This window comes from Mobula birostris, chromosome 20 (assembly GCF_030028105.1).
Source record: "Mobula birostris isolate sMobBir1 chromosome 20, sMobBir1.hap1, whole genome shotgun sequence".
In the NCBI taxonomy this organism is placed as follows: domain Eukaryota; kingdom Metazoa; phylum Chordata; class Chondrichthyes; order Myliobatiformes; family Myliobatidae; genus Mobula; species Mobula birostris.
The window spans coordinates 9,364,889-9,382,570 of NC_092389.1; the positions used below are offsets into that span (position 1 = coordinate 9,364,889).

Here is a 17,682-nt window from a genome sequence, read left to right on the forward strand (position 1 = left end):
GCACCCAAATAAATAGATTCTGGTGTTTTAATTCAACTCTGTTATCAGATAAAGATTTTTTTTTAATTTTTGGAGAGACACATTATTCGCTTTTTTGAAGAGAATACGCTAGAAGAGACTTCTAGTCTTATTTTATGGGATACTTTTAAGGCTTATATCAGAGGTCAAATTATTTCTTTTACCACTAGCGTTAGGAAAAAAGCTAATGAGAGAATTGAATTAGCCAATCAATTGAAACAATTAGACCAAAAATATGCTTTGGCTTCGGATCCTGTTTCATATAAAAGACGTGTTAAAATTAAAACTAAATACGATCTGTTCTTAACTTATCCAGTTGAAATGCAACTTTTAAAAGATACAAGTCAGTTTTATGTTCATGGAGATAAAACGGGTAAACTATTAGCTAACCAATTAAAGACCTTTATAGTTAAACATCAAATTAAAGAAATTTGTAAATCTAATGGTGATAAAACATCTGACCATTTAGAAATAAATGATGCTTTTAGAGAATTCTACTCTAAACTTTATAGTTCTGATCCTCCTAAAGATAACACTCTAATGAATAATTTTTAGATCGATTAAACATTGCTACACTTTCTGATGATATTCAAAAATTGTTGGATCAACCTATTTCCTATGAGGAAATTGCTGAGGTTGTTCATTCTTTGCACTCGGGGAAGGCTCCAGGTCCTGATGGATTTTCTGGAGAGTTTTATAAGGCTTTTTCCTCTTTGCTTATCCCTCGTTTCTATTCTGTCCTTTCCGACTCTTTTAAATTAGGTAAGTTGCCAACAATCTTTTTATGAAGCCTCTATTACGCTTATTCTTAAAAAGAATAAGGACCCAATTGAATGTTCTTCTTATAGACCTATTTCCTTACTTAATGTTGATTTAAAATTTTTTCTAAACTTTTGGCTCGTAGGATTGAAAATATTTTGCCATCTATTATCTCTGATGATCAGATTGGATTTATCAAAAATTGATACTCCCATTCTAATATCTTTCATTTATCGAATGTTATTTATTCCCCTTCTAAAGAGATTTCAGAATGTGTGATATCCTTAGATGTTGAGAAAGCCTTTGATTGGGTTGAATGGAATTAATTTATTTAAAGCGTTAGAAAAATTTAACTTTGGGCCCAATTTTATTCAATGGATTAAATTACTTTATTTATCTCCTTCCGCTCAGGTTCTTACTAACTGTCAGTCAGTACTCTAACCAATTTCCCCCGGGGATTAATAAAGTATGACTATGACTATGACTAAACTATTCAAACTTTATCGCAGAACTAGACAAGGTTGTTCCATGAGTCCTTTGCTTCTTGATTTGGTCTTAGAACCTTTAGCTATTGCTTTCCGGGAATCTAATGATTTCACTGGTATTATAAGGAGGGGTATTACCCATAAAGTTTCACTTTATGCTGATGACCTTTTGCTCTACATTTCTAATGTGGAGTTATCTTTAACTTCTCTACTTTCTTTACTTTCTTGCTTTAGTCATTTCTCTGGATATAAACTTAACTTTCATAATAGTGAACTTTTTCCTTTGAATAATTTGGTATTAGTTAATACTAATCTTCCTTTTAAAATTGTAAGAAATCAACTTACTCATTTGGGCGTAACAATTACTAGGAATTACAAATTCCTTATTAAGGAAAATTTTTTTACACTTCTGAATTATGTTAAGAAGGCACTTTCAAATTGGTTACCCCTCTCTTTATCATTGATTGGCCGAATTGATTCTATTAAAATGAATATTTTGCCCAAATTTTTATATTTATTTCAGGCCATACCTGTTTTTATTCCTAAATCCATTTTTGATTCTTTGGATTTTATTATATCTTCTTATATATGGAAGAATAAAATTTCTCAATTAAATAAAGTTCATCTTCAGAAAGCTAAAAAGAAGGGAGGTTTAGCCTTACCCAATTTCAGGTTTTATTACTGAGCAGTCAATATACGAAATCTTAAGTTTTGGTTATATTATATTAATCGAGAGGACTGTCCGATCTGGGTTTCTTTAGAAGCTAATCCTGTTAATAAATTCTCTGTTACTTCTCTTCTCGGATCCTCAATTCCTTTATCTTTAGGTAATTTAACTGATAATTTTGTAGTTAAACACACTTTGAGGATTTGAGTACAATTTAGAAAATATTTTGGTTTATTGAGTTTTTCACTTTCCAGTCCCCTTTTTTTTTCTAACTTTTTTTTAAACTGGCTATGTCTGATGTAGTTTTTAAAGAATGGAATAGATTGGGTATTAAATGTCCTCATTTGAACAACTGTCAGTTAAGTATAGCCTACCGAGAACTCACTTTTTTCGATATTTACAGATTAGAGACTTTTTGCGTTCTCAAGTTCATACATTTCCTAAAAGTCCAGATAAAAATTTACTTAATATAAATTTTAATTTGAAACCTTTTCAAAATGCATCTATTTCTAATATTTATGCTATGTTGTCGGGAATGAGAAATATTCCTTCAGATAAAATTAAAAATCTTTGGGAACAAAATTTACAGATTTTAATTTCCAAGGACACTTGGAATGAAATTTTTAAATTGGTTAATACTTCTTCATTATGTGCCCATCATTCCCTTCTACAATTTAAAGTGTGCATAAAATGGTCCATATGTCTAAAAATAAGCTGTCTCGTTTGTATGTGGATATATCTTCCTTTTGTGATAGATGTAATACTGGAGAAGCTTCATTAATCCATATGTTTTGGACTTGTCCGAGTCTTGAAAAATATTGGAAGGAAGTATTTCAAACTTTTTCAGTGCTTTTTAAAGTACATTTTAAACCTAATCCTTTGACGGCCTTATTTGGTATTGTTGGAGGAAATGATATTATTTTGGAGAAACAGGATCTGCATATTTTGGCCTTTATTTCTCATAGAGCCAGGAGGGCATTGTTGCTTAAGTGGAAGGATGCCACTCTGCCTACTCGTACTCATTGGTTACATGATGTTATGTCTTGCTTAAATTTAGAGAAGATTCGCTGTTCAATTTCCGAACCTGGACAAGATTTTTTAATATTGTGGGGACCTTTTTTGAATTATCTTTATTATCTTTGATTTGCTATTAAGCACAGATGTTGGCAAAGAATATGTTCTACTATATGTTAAGGTTCTTTTCCTTTTTTTTAAACCTAACAGCTGTGTTTTCTGGTAGTGGGTTTAGATTTTTTTTGTAATAATATAATTATCTCTTTTCAATATTATGTTTAAATTTAATTTTATATGGATTGGGGTAATTATACCTTATATGTGATTTCATTATATTATAATCAATATTTATTATATATTCTACTGTACTCAGTATTCTTTTATGTAAGAAATTAATAAAAATATTGGAAAAGAAAGGAATGGCAGATAAACTTAGGGGAATGAATCAACACATGGAATTATGATATTGTAGCCATTAGTGCCATTAGTGAGATTTGGTTGCAAGAGGGGCAGGACTGAGAGCTCAATATTCCGGGGTTCCACTGTTTTAGCCGCAACAGAGTGGGAAGGATTAAAGGGAGAGCGGTTACTAGTCAAGGAAAATGTCACGGCAATGCTCAGTCAGAACAGACTGGAGAACTCATCTCGTGAGGCTTCATGGTTGGAACTGAGAAGTAAGAAAGGTATGCCCACGTTAATGGGGCTACATTATAGACCACCCAATAGTCTGCAGGATTTAGAGGAACAATTTTGAGGATCACAGACTGCTGCAACAAAAATAAAGTTGTTGTAGTTGATGATTTTAACTTTCTACAAATTGACTGGGACTCCCATACTGTAAAAGGACTAGATGGGATAGAGTTTGTCAAGTGTGTTCAGGAAAGTTTCCTAATTTAGAGTATTGTGTGCAATTTTGGTCACTTACCTAGAGGAAAGTTGTAAATAAGGCTGAAAGAATACAGAGAAAATTTACAAGGATGTTGCCTGGACTGGAGGATCTGAGTTATAAGGAAAGATTGAACAGGTTCAGACTTCAATCCTTGGAACATAGAAGGCTGAAGGGAGATTTGATAGAGGAATACAAAATAATGAGGGGTATAGATAGGGTAAATGCAAGCAGGCTTTTTCCATTGAGGTTGAGTGGGACTACAACCAGAGGTCATGGGTTAAGGGTGAAAAGTGAAAAGCTTAAGGGGAACATGAAGTAAAACTTCTACACTCAGAGGGTTGTGATAGTGTGGAACGAGCTGCCAGCAAAAATGGTGCATGCAATCTTGATTTCAGTGCTTAAGAGAAATTTGGATAGGTATATGGATAGTAGGGATATGGAGGGCTATGGTCTGGATGCAGATTGATGGAGTAGGCAGCTTAAGTGGTTTGGCAAAGACTAGATGGACCGAAGGGCCTGCTTCTGTGCTGTACTTTTCTATGGCTCTATCAAGCAAAGAAAAATAAACACACTTTACTTTCAGTGAGACTTTTGTTGCTGCACTAACATGGAACGTAGAAGAGTACAGCACAGGAACAGGCCCTTCAGCCCACGATGTTGTGCCAAACCAAGTAGTCATCAAATGAGCAACTAAACTAATCCCCTCTGCCTACAAAATATCCGTATCCTTCCCCTTCCTCACATTCATGTTCCTATCTAAACATCTCTTAGAAGTCTCAAATGTATCTGTCTCTATCATCACCCCAGACGGCACATTCCAGCCACCCACCACTGTGTAAAAAACTTGGCCCTCACATCTCCTTTGAAATTACCCCTCTCATCTGAAATGCATGCCATCTGGTTTTAGACATTTTAACCCTGGGAAAAGGATACTGACTACTCTATCTCTGCCTCTCATGATTTTATAAACCTCAATTTAAACCCTGAATTTCAATAACGAATACATATATTTTATATCCGGCTTGTATTTGGTTGTTTTGAGAGCTATGCACAAAGCACTAGTTTCATCAGTTTAAACTTGACTAAATTCATCACTGAAAACAATGTCTCACCTGAACATATCAACAAAAATACTGTCAATATTGCCATTGCAAGATTTTTTCAGACTATTAAAAGCTTCAGAAATGGAATTCCAGAGTTTCAGAACCCCACAACCTGGATTTTTACACCTTGATCCAATCCTTTTCAATATTTTCTAGTTCAGCTGTTAAGATGACAAATTTTGCCGTCAAATTAAGCTGCTTTGATGCTACACCGCCTACCTATTTTATGAATTTTGCAGTTTCTTTAAATGACCTGAACTTAGTGAATATTAAAGAAAATTGTTCAGTATGATGTTCAAAAATTGCACTGGAAGGCTCGGAGCGTCTATCTTTGCAGGAATTTCAATAGTTGTCATGTGTTTTTATACGTTTGGGAAATCTTTAAAAGTGCGGTTTTTGCCATCATATTTAAATACTTCCAGTCTGATTTCAAAGACTTCTATAGTAACAAACATAACAAAGTGTTTTGCCATTTCCCTGGTGTTCAAACTATTTAAATGTGAGGAGAAATCTGCAAAAAAAAATCATCAATCTACAAATCTGAAAGACATCATATAATTCTTGACTAGAAAAATTTTAATTCATTTAAATTAAAATGCTAAATAGATTAATTTCATCCACTCAATAAATTGTTCAAGGGTAGAACCTCTACTAAGTCAATGAATACTGTTGTACATTAAGTAATACTGTGTACATGATATTTATCTCGCTTAGTAAATTCTAAAATTGTCTGCTTTTCAAAGGACATCCACAGGTAAATTTAAATTACCTTGGTTACAATTTTTATCACTTCTTCAAATTCCTTAAGGCCAGCTTTTGCACACAAAGCCTTTTTGTGTACTTTACAATGAAAGCCTATCAGTGGATGTCAAACATGTTTTGCAGACAGATTGACAAAACCTGCCTCTATTAATCATACTGGGTATATCACCGGTTGTCATAGAAATCAATTCTTGATTGGTCAGGGCATGAAGGGATATGAGGATTGAGGCTGAGAGGGAAAATGGATCGGCCACGATGAAATGGCTGAAGAGACCAAATGGCTTAGGTCTACTCCTATCTATATACTACTAAAATGCTCTGTCTGTGACCTGCAATTAGCGCAAATAGTGCACTACAGCGGCACTTTTTTGGCTAAATTGAATTAAAATACGCTAACTTACAGAATGCAGGTAAAGTTCAGGGTTATATATTCATATAAAATTGCTCATTTGCCAAAATAAACAGGCTCCCTTTTATCCCGAGAGCCGATCTGCCATCATGGAAATCGGGACGCGACAGCCTGACGCATGCGCACGGCCAGCCTCAGCAGCGACACCTACCGGAACAAAAGGGCAGGGCAGCTCTATTCTGCTAATCGCCATCAGCATGTGCAGGATTGGGACAGATCTAACTGCCACCCATCAATAAGAGATAATTAAATCTTATTGTAATGACGTACTTCGAGACACCCATAAAACCCTTTGCTGCAGTCAAAAGACAGCGGTAACTATATCACGTCCATTTAGGAGAGAGCCAACCACATCATCTAGAATAATCAGCATCCTTTGGTGTCAGTGCTTCATATCTTTTATCCAGCATTGGGGTAAAAAAAAATGGTCAGCCTAATTATGCCACATGGAAAGGGAAGGGGGACATTATGGTCAAGAGATGACGCCAAATGTCATCACGAAGCAGCGAGGAGAGGGAGAGAACAAGAATCAGATGAGGCCAGGGCCGCATGACTCCAGGATCAAAGAGTCAGGACAAAAAAAGATGAGAGAAGAAGAGACAGAGGAGGAGAGGCACGCACGTCTCCAGCATCAGAGACTAACAACGAACAGCAGAAGAGATGAAGAGACGGGGGATGAAAGGGCTGCATGTCTCCAGAATGACAACAAGAGGCACAAGGATGGCAGAGCAACACTCACAACATGCTGGAGGAATTCAGCAGGTCAGGCAGCATCCATGGAAATGATCAGTCAACATTTCGAGCCGGAACCCTTCGTCAGGACTGAAGAGGGAGGAGGCAGAGGCCCTATAAAGGAGGTGGAGGGAGGGTGGGAAGGAGAAGGCTGGTAGGTTCCAGGTGAAAAACCAGTAAGGGGAAAGATAAAGGGGTGGGGGAGGGGATAGGCAGGAAAGGTGAAGAAGGAATAAGGGAAAGCACAATGGGTGGAAACATGAGGGAGGTGATAAGCAGCTGGGGGAGGGGGCAGAGTGAAACTGGGATAGGGGAGGGGAGGGGGAAGGAATTACCAGAAGTTGGAGAATTCAATGTTCATGCCCAGGAGCTGGAGACCAACCAGACGGAATATGAGGCGTTGCTCCTCCAGCCTGAGTTTAGCCTCATCCTGGCAGTAGAGGAGGCCATGTATGGACATATCTGAATGGGAATGTGAAGCAGAGTTGAAGTGGGTGGCAACCGGGAGATCCTGTCTGTTTTGGCAGATGGAACGGAGGTGCTCGACGAAGTGGTCCCCCAATCTGCGTCAGGTTTCACCGATGTAGACGAGGCCGCACCAGGAGCACCGGATGCAATAGGTGACCTCAACAGACTCACAAGTGAAGTGTTGCCTCACCTGGAAGGACTGTTTGGGGCCCTGAATGGTGGCAAGAGAGGAGGTGTAGGGACAGGTGTAGCACTTGTGCTTACAGGGATAAATGCCTGGTGGGAGATCCATGGGGAGGGAACAGGGAGTCGTGGAGGGAACGATCCCTGCGGAAAGTGGAGGGGGGTGGAGAGGGAAATATGTGCTCAGTGGTAGGGTCCTGTTGAAGGTGGCGTAAGTTGCGGAGGATAATGTGCTGGATCCAGAGGCTGGTGGGGTGGTAGGTGAGGACAAGGGGAACTCTGTCCCTGTTGTTGTGGTGGTGGGAGGATGGGGAGAGGGCTGAAGTGTGGGAAATGGAGGAGATGCGGTTGAGGGCATCATTGATGATGGCGGAAGGGAAACCATGATCCTTAAAGAAAGAGGACATTTGAGATGTCCTGGATGGCGGATAAGCCAGAAAAGATGCCATCAAAAATGTCCTTCGTTAAACGAGGAGCAGCTGTATTTGCTTTGCTACGCGTTGTTCTTCTTTAATAAACTGAGGTTTACTACTTCAGTTTCCAAAGCAAAGCGATACCAATAGCATTCAGGAAAATTTAATGTTCATTCTGGTCACATCAGACTGCACTACCCTTCTCTCAAAGGGTGCCCCAACAGGTCACCCCGTTGTCTAGTTGTTAATTAAAATATATTTTAGTGTAAACATTGGAAAGGCCATGCTGACTTATCCTTGGATAGGTTCTGGGTTTCTTCATCAGGAAATCAGTTTCCAATTGTTGGAGAAGTACATGGGCAGGAAAAGTTAGAGGATTAGATTAGATTAGATTCAACTTTATTGTCATTGTGCCGAGTACAGATACAAAGCCAATGAAATGCAGTTAGCATCTGACTAGAAATGCAAAGAATAGTGTTATTTACAAAATAACTGCGAATAAAAAGTAAGTGCTACAGCACACAAATATAAAAGTACTGAGACAGTACAATATGGATGCAATACTGCTTAGCGCTGTGATGTGAGATTCAGCAGGGTCACAGCCTCAGGGAAGAAGCTCTTCCTGTGCCTGCTGGTGCGGGAGCAGAGGCTCCTGTAGCACCTACCGGATGGGAGGAGAGTAAAAAGTCCTTGGTTAGGGTGAGATGCATCCTTGATAATGCTTTTTGACCTGCCCAGGTAGCGTTTATGGTAGATGTTCTCAATAGTGGGCAATAGGGTGCCGATAATCCGCTGGGCAGTTTTCACCACACGCTGGAGTGCTTTGCGGTCTGATACGGGACAATTGCCATACCACACTGAGATGCAGTTGGTGAGTATGCACTCAATGGTACAGCGGTAAAAGTCCGTCAGTATCCTGGGACAGAGATGAGCTTATTTCATGATCCACAGGCAGGCCAAACGTGGGCAAATGGAACTAGCTTCAGTGGGTATCTTGGTCAGCATGGTCCAGTTGGTCTTAAAGGCCTATTTCCTTGCTGTATGTTTATTGATATTTGTTGTGAGATAAGCCAGATAAATCATGGTAATTTGACCTGGTAGTTTACTGACAAGAGTAGCATAGAAATTCATCCATTTTTTTATGGTATGTGCTATAGTATAGCATTGGCATATTGTACTCTTTCTGTAAATGAGGCATTTATCAGCGAGAATACAACACAATTATCCTGCCCTCACTCAGAGTTTTCCCCATTTTCTTAAGCTAGGCCCAGTGTAGTTGTAGTTTGAAAGCAGTTCTATTGCTCACCAAAGCACAGCAGTATGCAAGGAGCTGAATAAAAAGACAGTATAGGCGTTCTCACTAAAAAATTCAGATATTGATTAAAATTCCTTCAGCTTACAACAAAATTCTTCTGACTAATAAATTAACAAATATACAAATAATTATAATGACCAATCTAATGTCAAAGGTCAATTGCTTAGCAGCGCAAAAATAAATAATGAACAACAGTTGTAAACTTATAAGTGAGCAGTGAGATCTAGTAGCAAGAAATAAAATAGCGAACCAAATCAGGAGGGACATAGCAACAATGTTGCTATAACAGTAGCTGCAGTGACTGTGGATGAATTTTAGCACAAGCTCACACTGGGACTGGAGTTAAACTCAGTAAGCCTTTGACAAGGTTCCACACGGAAGGTTAGTTAGGAAGGTTCAATTATTAGGCATTAATATCGAAGTAGTAAAATGGATTCAGCAGTGGCTGGATGGGAGACGCCAGAGAGTAGTGGTGGATAACTATGTGTCAGATTGGAGGACGGTGTGTAGCGGTGTGCCTCAGGGATCTGTACTGGGTCCAATGTTGTTTGTAATATATATTAATGATCTGGATGATGGGGAGGTAAACTGGATTAGTAAGTATGCGGATGATACTAAGATAGGTGGCATTGTGGATAATGAAGTAGGTTTTCAAAGCTTGCAGAAAGATCTAGGCCAGTTATAGGAGTGGGCTGAAAGATGGCAAATGGAGTATAATGCTGAAAAATGTGAGGTGCTACATTTTGGTAGGACTAATCAAAATAGGACATACATGGTAAATGGTAGGGCATTGAAAAATGCAGTAGAACAGAGGGATCTCGGAATAATGGTGCATAGTTCCCTGAAGGTGGAATCTCATGTGGATAGGGTGGTGAAGAAACCTTTTGGTATGCTGGCCTTTATAAATCAGAGCATTGAGTATAGGAGTTGGGATGTAATGTTGAAATTGTATAAGGCATTGGTAAGGCCAAATTTGGAGTATTGTGTACAGTTCTGGTCACCGAATTATAGGAAAGATGTCAATAAAATTGAGAGTGTGCAGAGGAGTTTTACTAAAATGTTGTCTTGGTTTCATCTCCTAAGTTACACAGAAAGGTTTAACAAGTTAGGTCTTTGTTCTTTGGAGTGTAGAAGGTTGAGGGGAGACTTGATAGAGGTGTTTAAAATTATGAGGGGGATAGATAGAGTTGACGTGGATAGGCTTTTTCCATAGAGAATGGGGGAGATTCAAACAAGAGGACGTGAGTTGAGAGTTAAAGGGCAAAAGTTTAGGGGTAACATGAGGGGGAACTTCTTTACTCAGAGAGTGGTAGCTATGTGGAACGAGCTTCCAACAGAAGTGGTTGAGGCAGGTTCGATGTTGTCATTTAAAGTTAAATTGGACAGCTATATGGACAGGAAAGGGGTGGAGGGTTATGGGGTGAGTGCAGGTCGGTGGGACTAGGTGAGAGTAAGAGTTCAGCATGGACTAGAAGGGCCGAGATGGCCTGTTTCCATGCTGTAATTGTTATATGGTTATATGGTTAACTGTTTAGTCAAAGACTGCTATAAATTTACTCATCGATGATAGTCTTGACCAATGTTACTGTTTAAAGATATCAGAGAACACTCCCGTTTTGATGGACTTTGCTCTAATTTGCAACCAAACTACACAATGAGTTTGACTTTACAACTTGTTTTGAGTACTATATATCCCCATTTATCTTTGATATGTGAAGCAAATCTCTTGAGATCCTCTAATCAATTTGTTTTCTTTAATTAGTTTTCTGTGCATCACCCTAACTATAATTTTTGCCCCTTTTGTTCCTGATGTAGGAAGTCATTATTATTTAGTAGTGGCTTTCTTTCCAAGCTGAGATAGTTCCTTGGACACCTGTAAGTATTTTTTTCTTTGTTAAAGACTGATAGAGTCATACAGCACAGAAACTATCCACTGGAACACCATATCAATCATCAAGTATCCATCTACCAGGTGGAACCTATGGTGTGTGCCCAAAATGCCCAAATGCCCAAGATGGCATTTGTTGCCACCTGTTAATTCTTTAAATCCCATCCATAATAAAAAGATATGTAATGATTATTTTACTGCTAAAGGAAGCAGTGAATTATCTTTTACGACAGGACAGCAATTAGATGTTTTCACAGGAAATGTCTCATTCCAGCTTGGGACCAGATAGACAATTATGACAACACATGACAACAAGTTAACCTTTCAAAAATAGTTTAGACCATAAGATACTAGACAACGGGGTGACCCGTCGGGGCACCCTTTGAGAGAAGGGTAGTGCAGTCTGATGTGACCAGAATGAACATTAAATTTTCCTGAATACTATTGGTATCGCTTTGCTTTGGAAACTGAAGTAGTAAACCTCAGTTTATTAAAGAAGAACAACACGTAGCAAAGCAAATACAGCTGCTCCTCATTTAACGAAGGACACTTTTGATGGCATCTTTTCTGGCTTATCCGCCATCCAGGATATCTCAAATGTCCTCTTTCTTTAAGGGTCATGGTTTCCCTTCTGCCGTCATCACTGATGCCCTCACCCGCATCTCCTCCATTTCCCGCACTTCGGCCCTCACCCCATCCTCCCACCACCACAACAGGGACAGAGTTCCCCTTCTCCTCACCTACCACCCCACCAGCCTCCGGATCCAGTACATTATCCTCCGCAACTTCCGCCACCTTCAATAGGACCCCACCACTAAGCACATCTTTCCCTCTCCAGCCCTCTCCGCCTTCCGCAGGGATCGGTCCCTCCGTGACTCCCTTATCCACACATCCATCCCCACGGATCTCCCACCGGGCACTTATCCCTGTAAGTGCAAGTGCTACACCCGTCCCTACAGCTCCTCTCTTGCCACCATTCAGGGCCCCAAACATTCCTTCCAGGTGAGGCAACACTTCACTTGTGAGTCTGTTGGGGTCATCTATTGCATCCGGTGCTCCCAGTGCGGCCTCCTCTACATCAGTGAAACCCGACGCAGATTGGGGGACCACTTCGTCGAGCACCTCCGCTTTGTCCGCCATAACAGACAGGATCTCCTGGTTGCCACCCACTTCAACTCTGCTTCTCATTCCCATTTGGATATGGAGGGGAGGGGAAGATGGCGGCGTGACGCAGAGCGTGTGGCCACTCCGAAATGATATCGTATTTGTTAAGTAGGTACTGTGCACAATCCTGATTTGATGGAGACAGACATGAGAAGCACAGAGGAACATCTGGAGAAACTTCTGAAATGCCTGCTTCGCGGCCGCTGCTACTGTGCGATCGAGAATCTCCCGAGGGGAAGGCCCCAAATCCTTGGCTTTGCCTATTGCCTGTTGCCAGGGCTGGGGTCGAAGTGCTCGGCAGAGATGGTGCTCGGCGCTCAGTGTCAGAGAGCTGGTCGGAGGCTCAAAGTTTTCGGACGGACTCAAGAGTCGGCTGTGGTCAGGTGCTTCCAGGGAGCTGCATCGGCAAGTTTGCGGCGCTAGAGGTTCATGGCAGGGAGAGTTTCTTCCTTCTACCGTCTGCGTGAGATGGTGGGACTTTCAAGAGACTTTGAAACTTTTTTTTTTACCGTGCCCATGGTCTGTTCTTTATCAAATTACGGTATTGCTTTGCACTGTTGTAACTATATGTTATATTTATGTGGGTTTTGTCAGTTTTTCAGTCTTGGTTTGTCTTGTGTTTCTGTGATATCATAGTGGAGGAACAATATATCATTTCTTAATGCATGTATTACTAAATGACAATAAAAGAGGACTGCATGTCCTCATAATCTAATCTAATCTAATATGTCCATACACAGCCTCCTCTACTGCCAGGATGAGGCTAAACTCAGGTTGGAGGAGCAACACCTCATATACCGTCTGGGTAGTCTCCAGCCCCTGGGCACGAACATTGAATTCTCCAACTTCCCGGTAATTCCTTCCCCCTCCCTTCTCCCATCCCAGTTTCACTCTGCCCACCCCCCCCCCAGCTGCCTATCACCTCCCTCATGGTTCCACCCATTGTGCTTTCCCTTATTCCTTCTTCACCTTTCCTGCCTATCCCCTCCCTGCTCCCCCACCCCTTTATCTTTCCCCTTACTGGTTTTTCCACCTGGAACCTACCAGCCTTCTCCTTCCCACCCTCCCCCCACCTCCTTTATAGGGCCTCTGCCTCCTCCCTCTTCAGTCCTGACGAAGGGTTCCGGCCCGAAACGTTGACTGATCATTTCCACAGATGCTGCCTGACCTGCTGAGTTCTTCCAGCGTGTTGTGAGTGTTGCTCTGCCACCCTTGTGCCTCTTGTTGTCATTCTGGAGACATGCAGCCCTTTCATCCCACGTCTCTTCATCTCTTCTGCTGTTTGTTGTTTGTCTCTGATCCTGGAGACGTGCATGCCTCTCCTCCTCTGTCTCTTCTTCTCTCATCTTTTTTTGTCCTGACTCTTTGATCCTGGAGTCCTGCGGCCCTGGTCTCACCTGATTCTTGTTTTCTCCCTCTCCTTGCTGCTTCCTGACGACGTTTGGCGTCATCTCTTGACCATAATGTCCCCCTTCCCTTTCCATGTAGCATAATTAGGCTGACCATTTTTTTTTACCCTAATGCTGGATAGAAGATACAAGGCAGTAACACCAAAGGATGCTGATTATTCTTGATGATGTGGTTGGCGCTATCCTAAATGGATGTGATATAGTCACCGCTGTCTTTTGACTACAGCAAAGGGTTTTATGGGTGTCTCGAAGTACGTCATTATAATAAGATTTAATTATCTCTTATTGATGGGTGGCAGTTAGATCTGTCCCAATCCTGCACATGCTGATGGCGATTAGCAGAATGTGACTGCTCGAAATAGAGCTGCCCTGCCCTTTTGCTCCGGTAGGTGTCGCTGCTGAGGCTGGCCGTGCGCATGCATCAGGCTGTCGCGTCCCGATTTCCATGATGGCAGACCGGCTCTCGGGATAAAAGGGAGCCTGTTTATTTTGGTGAATGAGCAATTTTATATGAATATATAACCTTGAACTTTGTCTGCAGTCTGTAAGTTAGCACATTTTAATTCCATTTAGCCAAAAAAAAGTGCCGCTGTAATGCACCGTTTGCGCTAATTGGAGGTCACAAACAGACAAACAGACAGACATGAAAGTTTTAGTAGTATATAGAAGATGATAGATAAGTATTACTTGAATGGAAAGTAGCTGAGTGATGTGGGGTAGTTGAAGGATTTGTAGAGTCAGATTCACAAGTGCTACACCATGCCAAATCATCAGCCTTGGTTACTTCAGATGAAATCTCAAATCATAGAACTTAGTGTATTTTTATCACAATCAAACTCAAAGAATCTCACACACTCACAGACACAGACTGAAGATTCCTGGCTGATTTTAAAGCATTGTTAATTGAGATAAGTGTCCTAAATAGAACAGCTCCTCTTTGCTCATGTCTTGCAGGAAAATATGAATATTCACCTGTGAAGGTTTGCAAAGAAACTGCCTGGTGTGATTAAGTAGAAACACGAAGAAAGACTTAAAAGTGGAATGGCTTTCATTAAATTAGAAGTGTCGAAGGGATGACTTGACAGTGTTTAATACGGTATTGAAAACATACTGTTTCTCATGACAGAGAGTCCTGACTAAAAGAGAAAGAGAAATATAGCTTGATTACCTCAACATTTAAAATAGAGGGTTAGGGAATAAAATGAGTCCTCCGGATTAACATTACATGGAATGGTGAACATAAATTAACTGAATACAGTATCACATATTAGACCCAGCATATTCAGGATAAACCCATACATACTCTATATTCCCTAAAACATTGAGATTTTTCAACCATCCATTCCCATTTGCTAACATTTGTATTGCTTTAAAAATTACTTTATATTCTAATTAGAATCCTGAACACAACTCATATTGATAGTAATACACTCAAAATGCTGGAGGAACTCAGCAGTTCGGGGTCTTCATTCAAGATCTCAGCCCAAAACATGGACTCTTTATTCCTCTCCATAGATGCTACCTGACTTGCTGAGTTCCTCCAAATTTTTGTATGTGTTAATCTGAATTTCCATCATCTGCAGAATCTCTGGTGTTTATGGTAGTACTCACATTGATAACAGTGTTTGCAATTTTCAACAATTAAGAAATAATACCTTCGTTTAATTGACTTTTGTTCATATCTTTGAAGTATGCTACTTCATTCTGGACAATTAAAATATACTGCTGTGCATCCCGCAGAATCACAGTGCTTTTGTGGGAAAACTCCAAACAATCTTCTGTGTAATCTAAATAGAAATAAACTTCATCACAAGGTGGAAACAGCCAAACTACCTGTCTCAGAAAATTTAACGTAAATCTACCTCCCAAACCCCTGAACTCCATTCCCTAAGATTGAACAGTGAACAGAATAATAATCTTTCATCCAGTTTGTGTACTGTCAGAATCAGAATCACTTTGTTGCCAGCATGTGAAACATACCAGAATTGATTGTGGTTTGGTGCCAAGCATAAAACACAGGACAATACCAGTACAGACACAATAGCAACCGACTATTTACAAGACAATAGCGTAAACAGCCATCAGCAATCAACAATTAGCAGAATGTTCACATGCACAAGCATCAATAATCAAACCTAAATATATATATGAACATATAAACATACTCAACAGTTATCAACAAAACAAGGAGAGCAGGAAAGACCATTTAAAGGACAGTTAGAGTATTACACCTGAGTGAGTTTTGTTGAGAAGCTGGATAGCTACAGGAAAGAAGCTTCAGAGATGACGTGTAGTCCTGGTGCTGATGGATGCCATAGTTCTCTTGCACTGGGGCCTGACAGAACACTGGGTTTCCTGTTGCCTCTGTCTGTGCAGGTTAGAAGGTTTGATGAAAATGCAGTGACACTGCTGGAATTTCACTCCATTTGAGTAATTCCTGTGACTTTTTCCACTTCCTGTGATCTGTGAGGACGTGAAAAGCCTGGATAAATTAATTATTGTTGCAAATGCATTCTAGCTGATGCATTACATCATTTGTATGTGGCTTTCAGAATCAGACTGAGAATCACTTTATTGCCAGTATGTGTGAGATATACCAGAACTGATTGTGATTTGGTGCCAAGCATAAAACACAGGACAATACCATAACAGACAACACAATAGCAACCAACAACTTACAAGACAATAGTGCAAAGAACCATCAGCAATCAACAATTAGCAGAGCAGTCATATGCCCGAGCGTCAATAATCAAATAAATGTGAACGTATGACCAGACACAATAATTATCAACAGAACAAGGAGAGCTGGAAAGACCATTTAACGGATGTTGTGCAGGAACCGCTAGGGTATTACACCTGAGTGAGTCTTGTTGAGAAGCTGGATAGCACAGGAAAGAAGCTTCAGAGATGACGTGTAGTCCTGGTGGTGATGGACTTGCAGCGTCTCCCTGGTGGCAATTTGGTGAATAGGTCACTACTAGGGTGGGTGGAATCAGCAGTAATTCTGTCGAAGAACAGATCTTTTAATGTCGGTAGCTGATCTTCTCCCTGAGTGGACCACTCACTGCAACCTGGACTTGGAGAGGGAGGAGGTGGTGGGAAACCAAACGGTGATAGAGGTGTTCACAACACTCAGTGATGGCTGAGTGACAATTCATCAGGAAACACCCTGAGATGTTAAGTTTCCTCAACTGGTGTAGGAATAACAATCTGCTGGGCTTTCCCCGTGATGAGAATAATGTACTCGTCCTACTTCAATGGTAATAGTCCCCAGGAATTTGAATGACTTGACCACTGACCATTAATTTCCAAAGGGTGGGGGTGCAGGGTTACCATTCCTCATTTCCACTGTCTTGATAAGTGAAGAGCATATGATACAGCAGGCCAGTCTACCTCTCTTTGTTAGGCCACATCATCATTAGAGATGAGACCAACTGCAGTCGTGTCATCTGCAAACTTTAGGATATTAATGGATATTTACCTGCCATTCTTTTGTGAGATTCCCTTCACCTCATGGACTGCGCTGGTCAGTTGACCTGTTGGTCACCTGTCTTCATAAGGGTAGCTGCACATGGATCATAAGCAGAACCCTCTTCTAGCAATACCCAGATCTAGAGATGACTCATTTTGAAGGACTCTGGTTCATGCTCCACATGTTTCTGTTTACCCTTTCTTGCTATTTGCGCAATTTGATCAAGGCTCTTCAGCCTGGAGCTGGCTATGTGGCAGAAGCACGCAGCATCGACACAGCGCTAAACAGAACTAACTCAGTGGCTGTCACTCACGGACCACGTCAACCACTCTGTGGATAAATGTTTAATATTCAGTGTGTTATTTGCTTGCTTTATGCTGTTTGCGCAATTTTTTTTACGCGTTAGGTGTTTGAGGTTTTCTTTAAATGGGTTCCCTGATGACTCTTTATTTCGTGTCTGCCTGCAGGAAGACGAATCTCAGGGCTATAGACTGTATACAAACTTTGATAATAAATGTACTTTGAAACTTTG

The 17,682-nt window shown here is 40.5% G+C and overlaps 1 protein-coding gene across 2 annotated transcripts in view; it reads right to left on the minus strand.

Annotated features, from left to right (window-relative positions):
• LOC140184917 (interleukin-18-like) overlaps positions 1 to 17,682 on the minus strand; it is a 55,301-nt gene that overhangs the window by 16,509 nt on the left and 21,110 nt on the right. For both annotated transcript variants that reach the window (XM_072238118.1, XM_072238116.1), the window contains exon 4: positions 15,334 to 15,465. In XM_072238118.1, the coding sequence (XP_072094219.1) occupies positions 15,334 to 15,465 (132 nt within the window). The remainder of the gene's footprint in view (positions 1 to 15,333; positions 15,466 to 17,682) is intronic.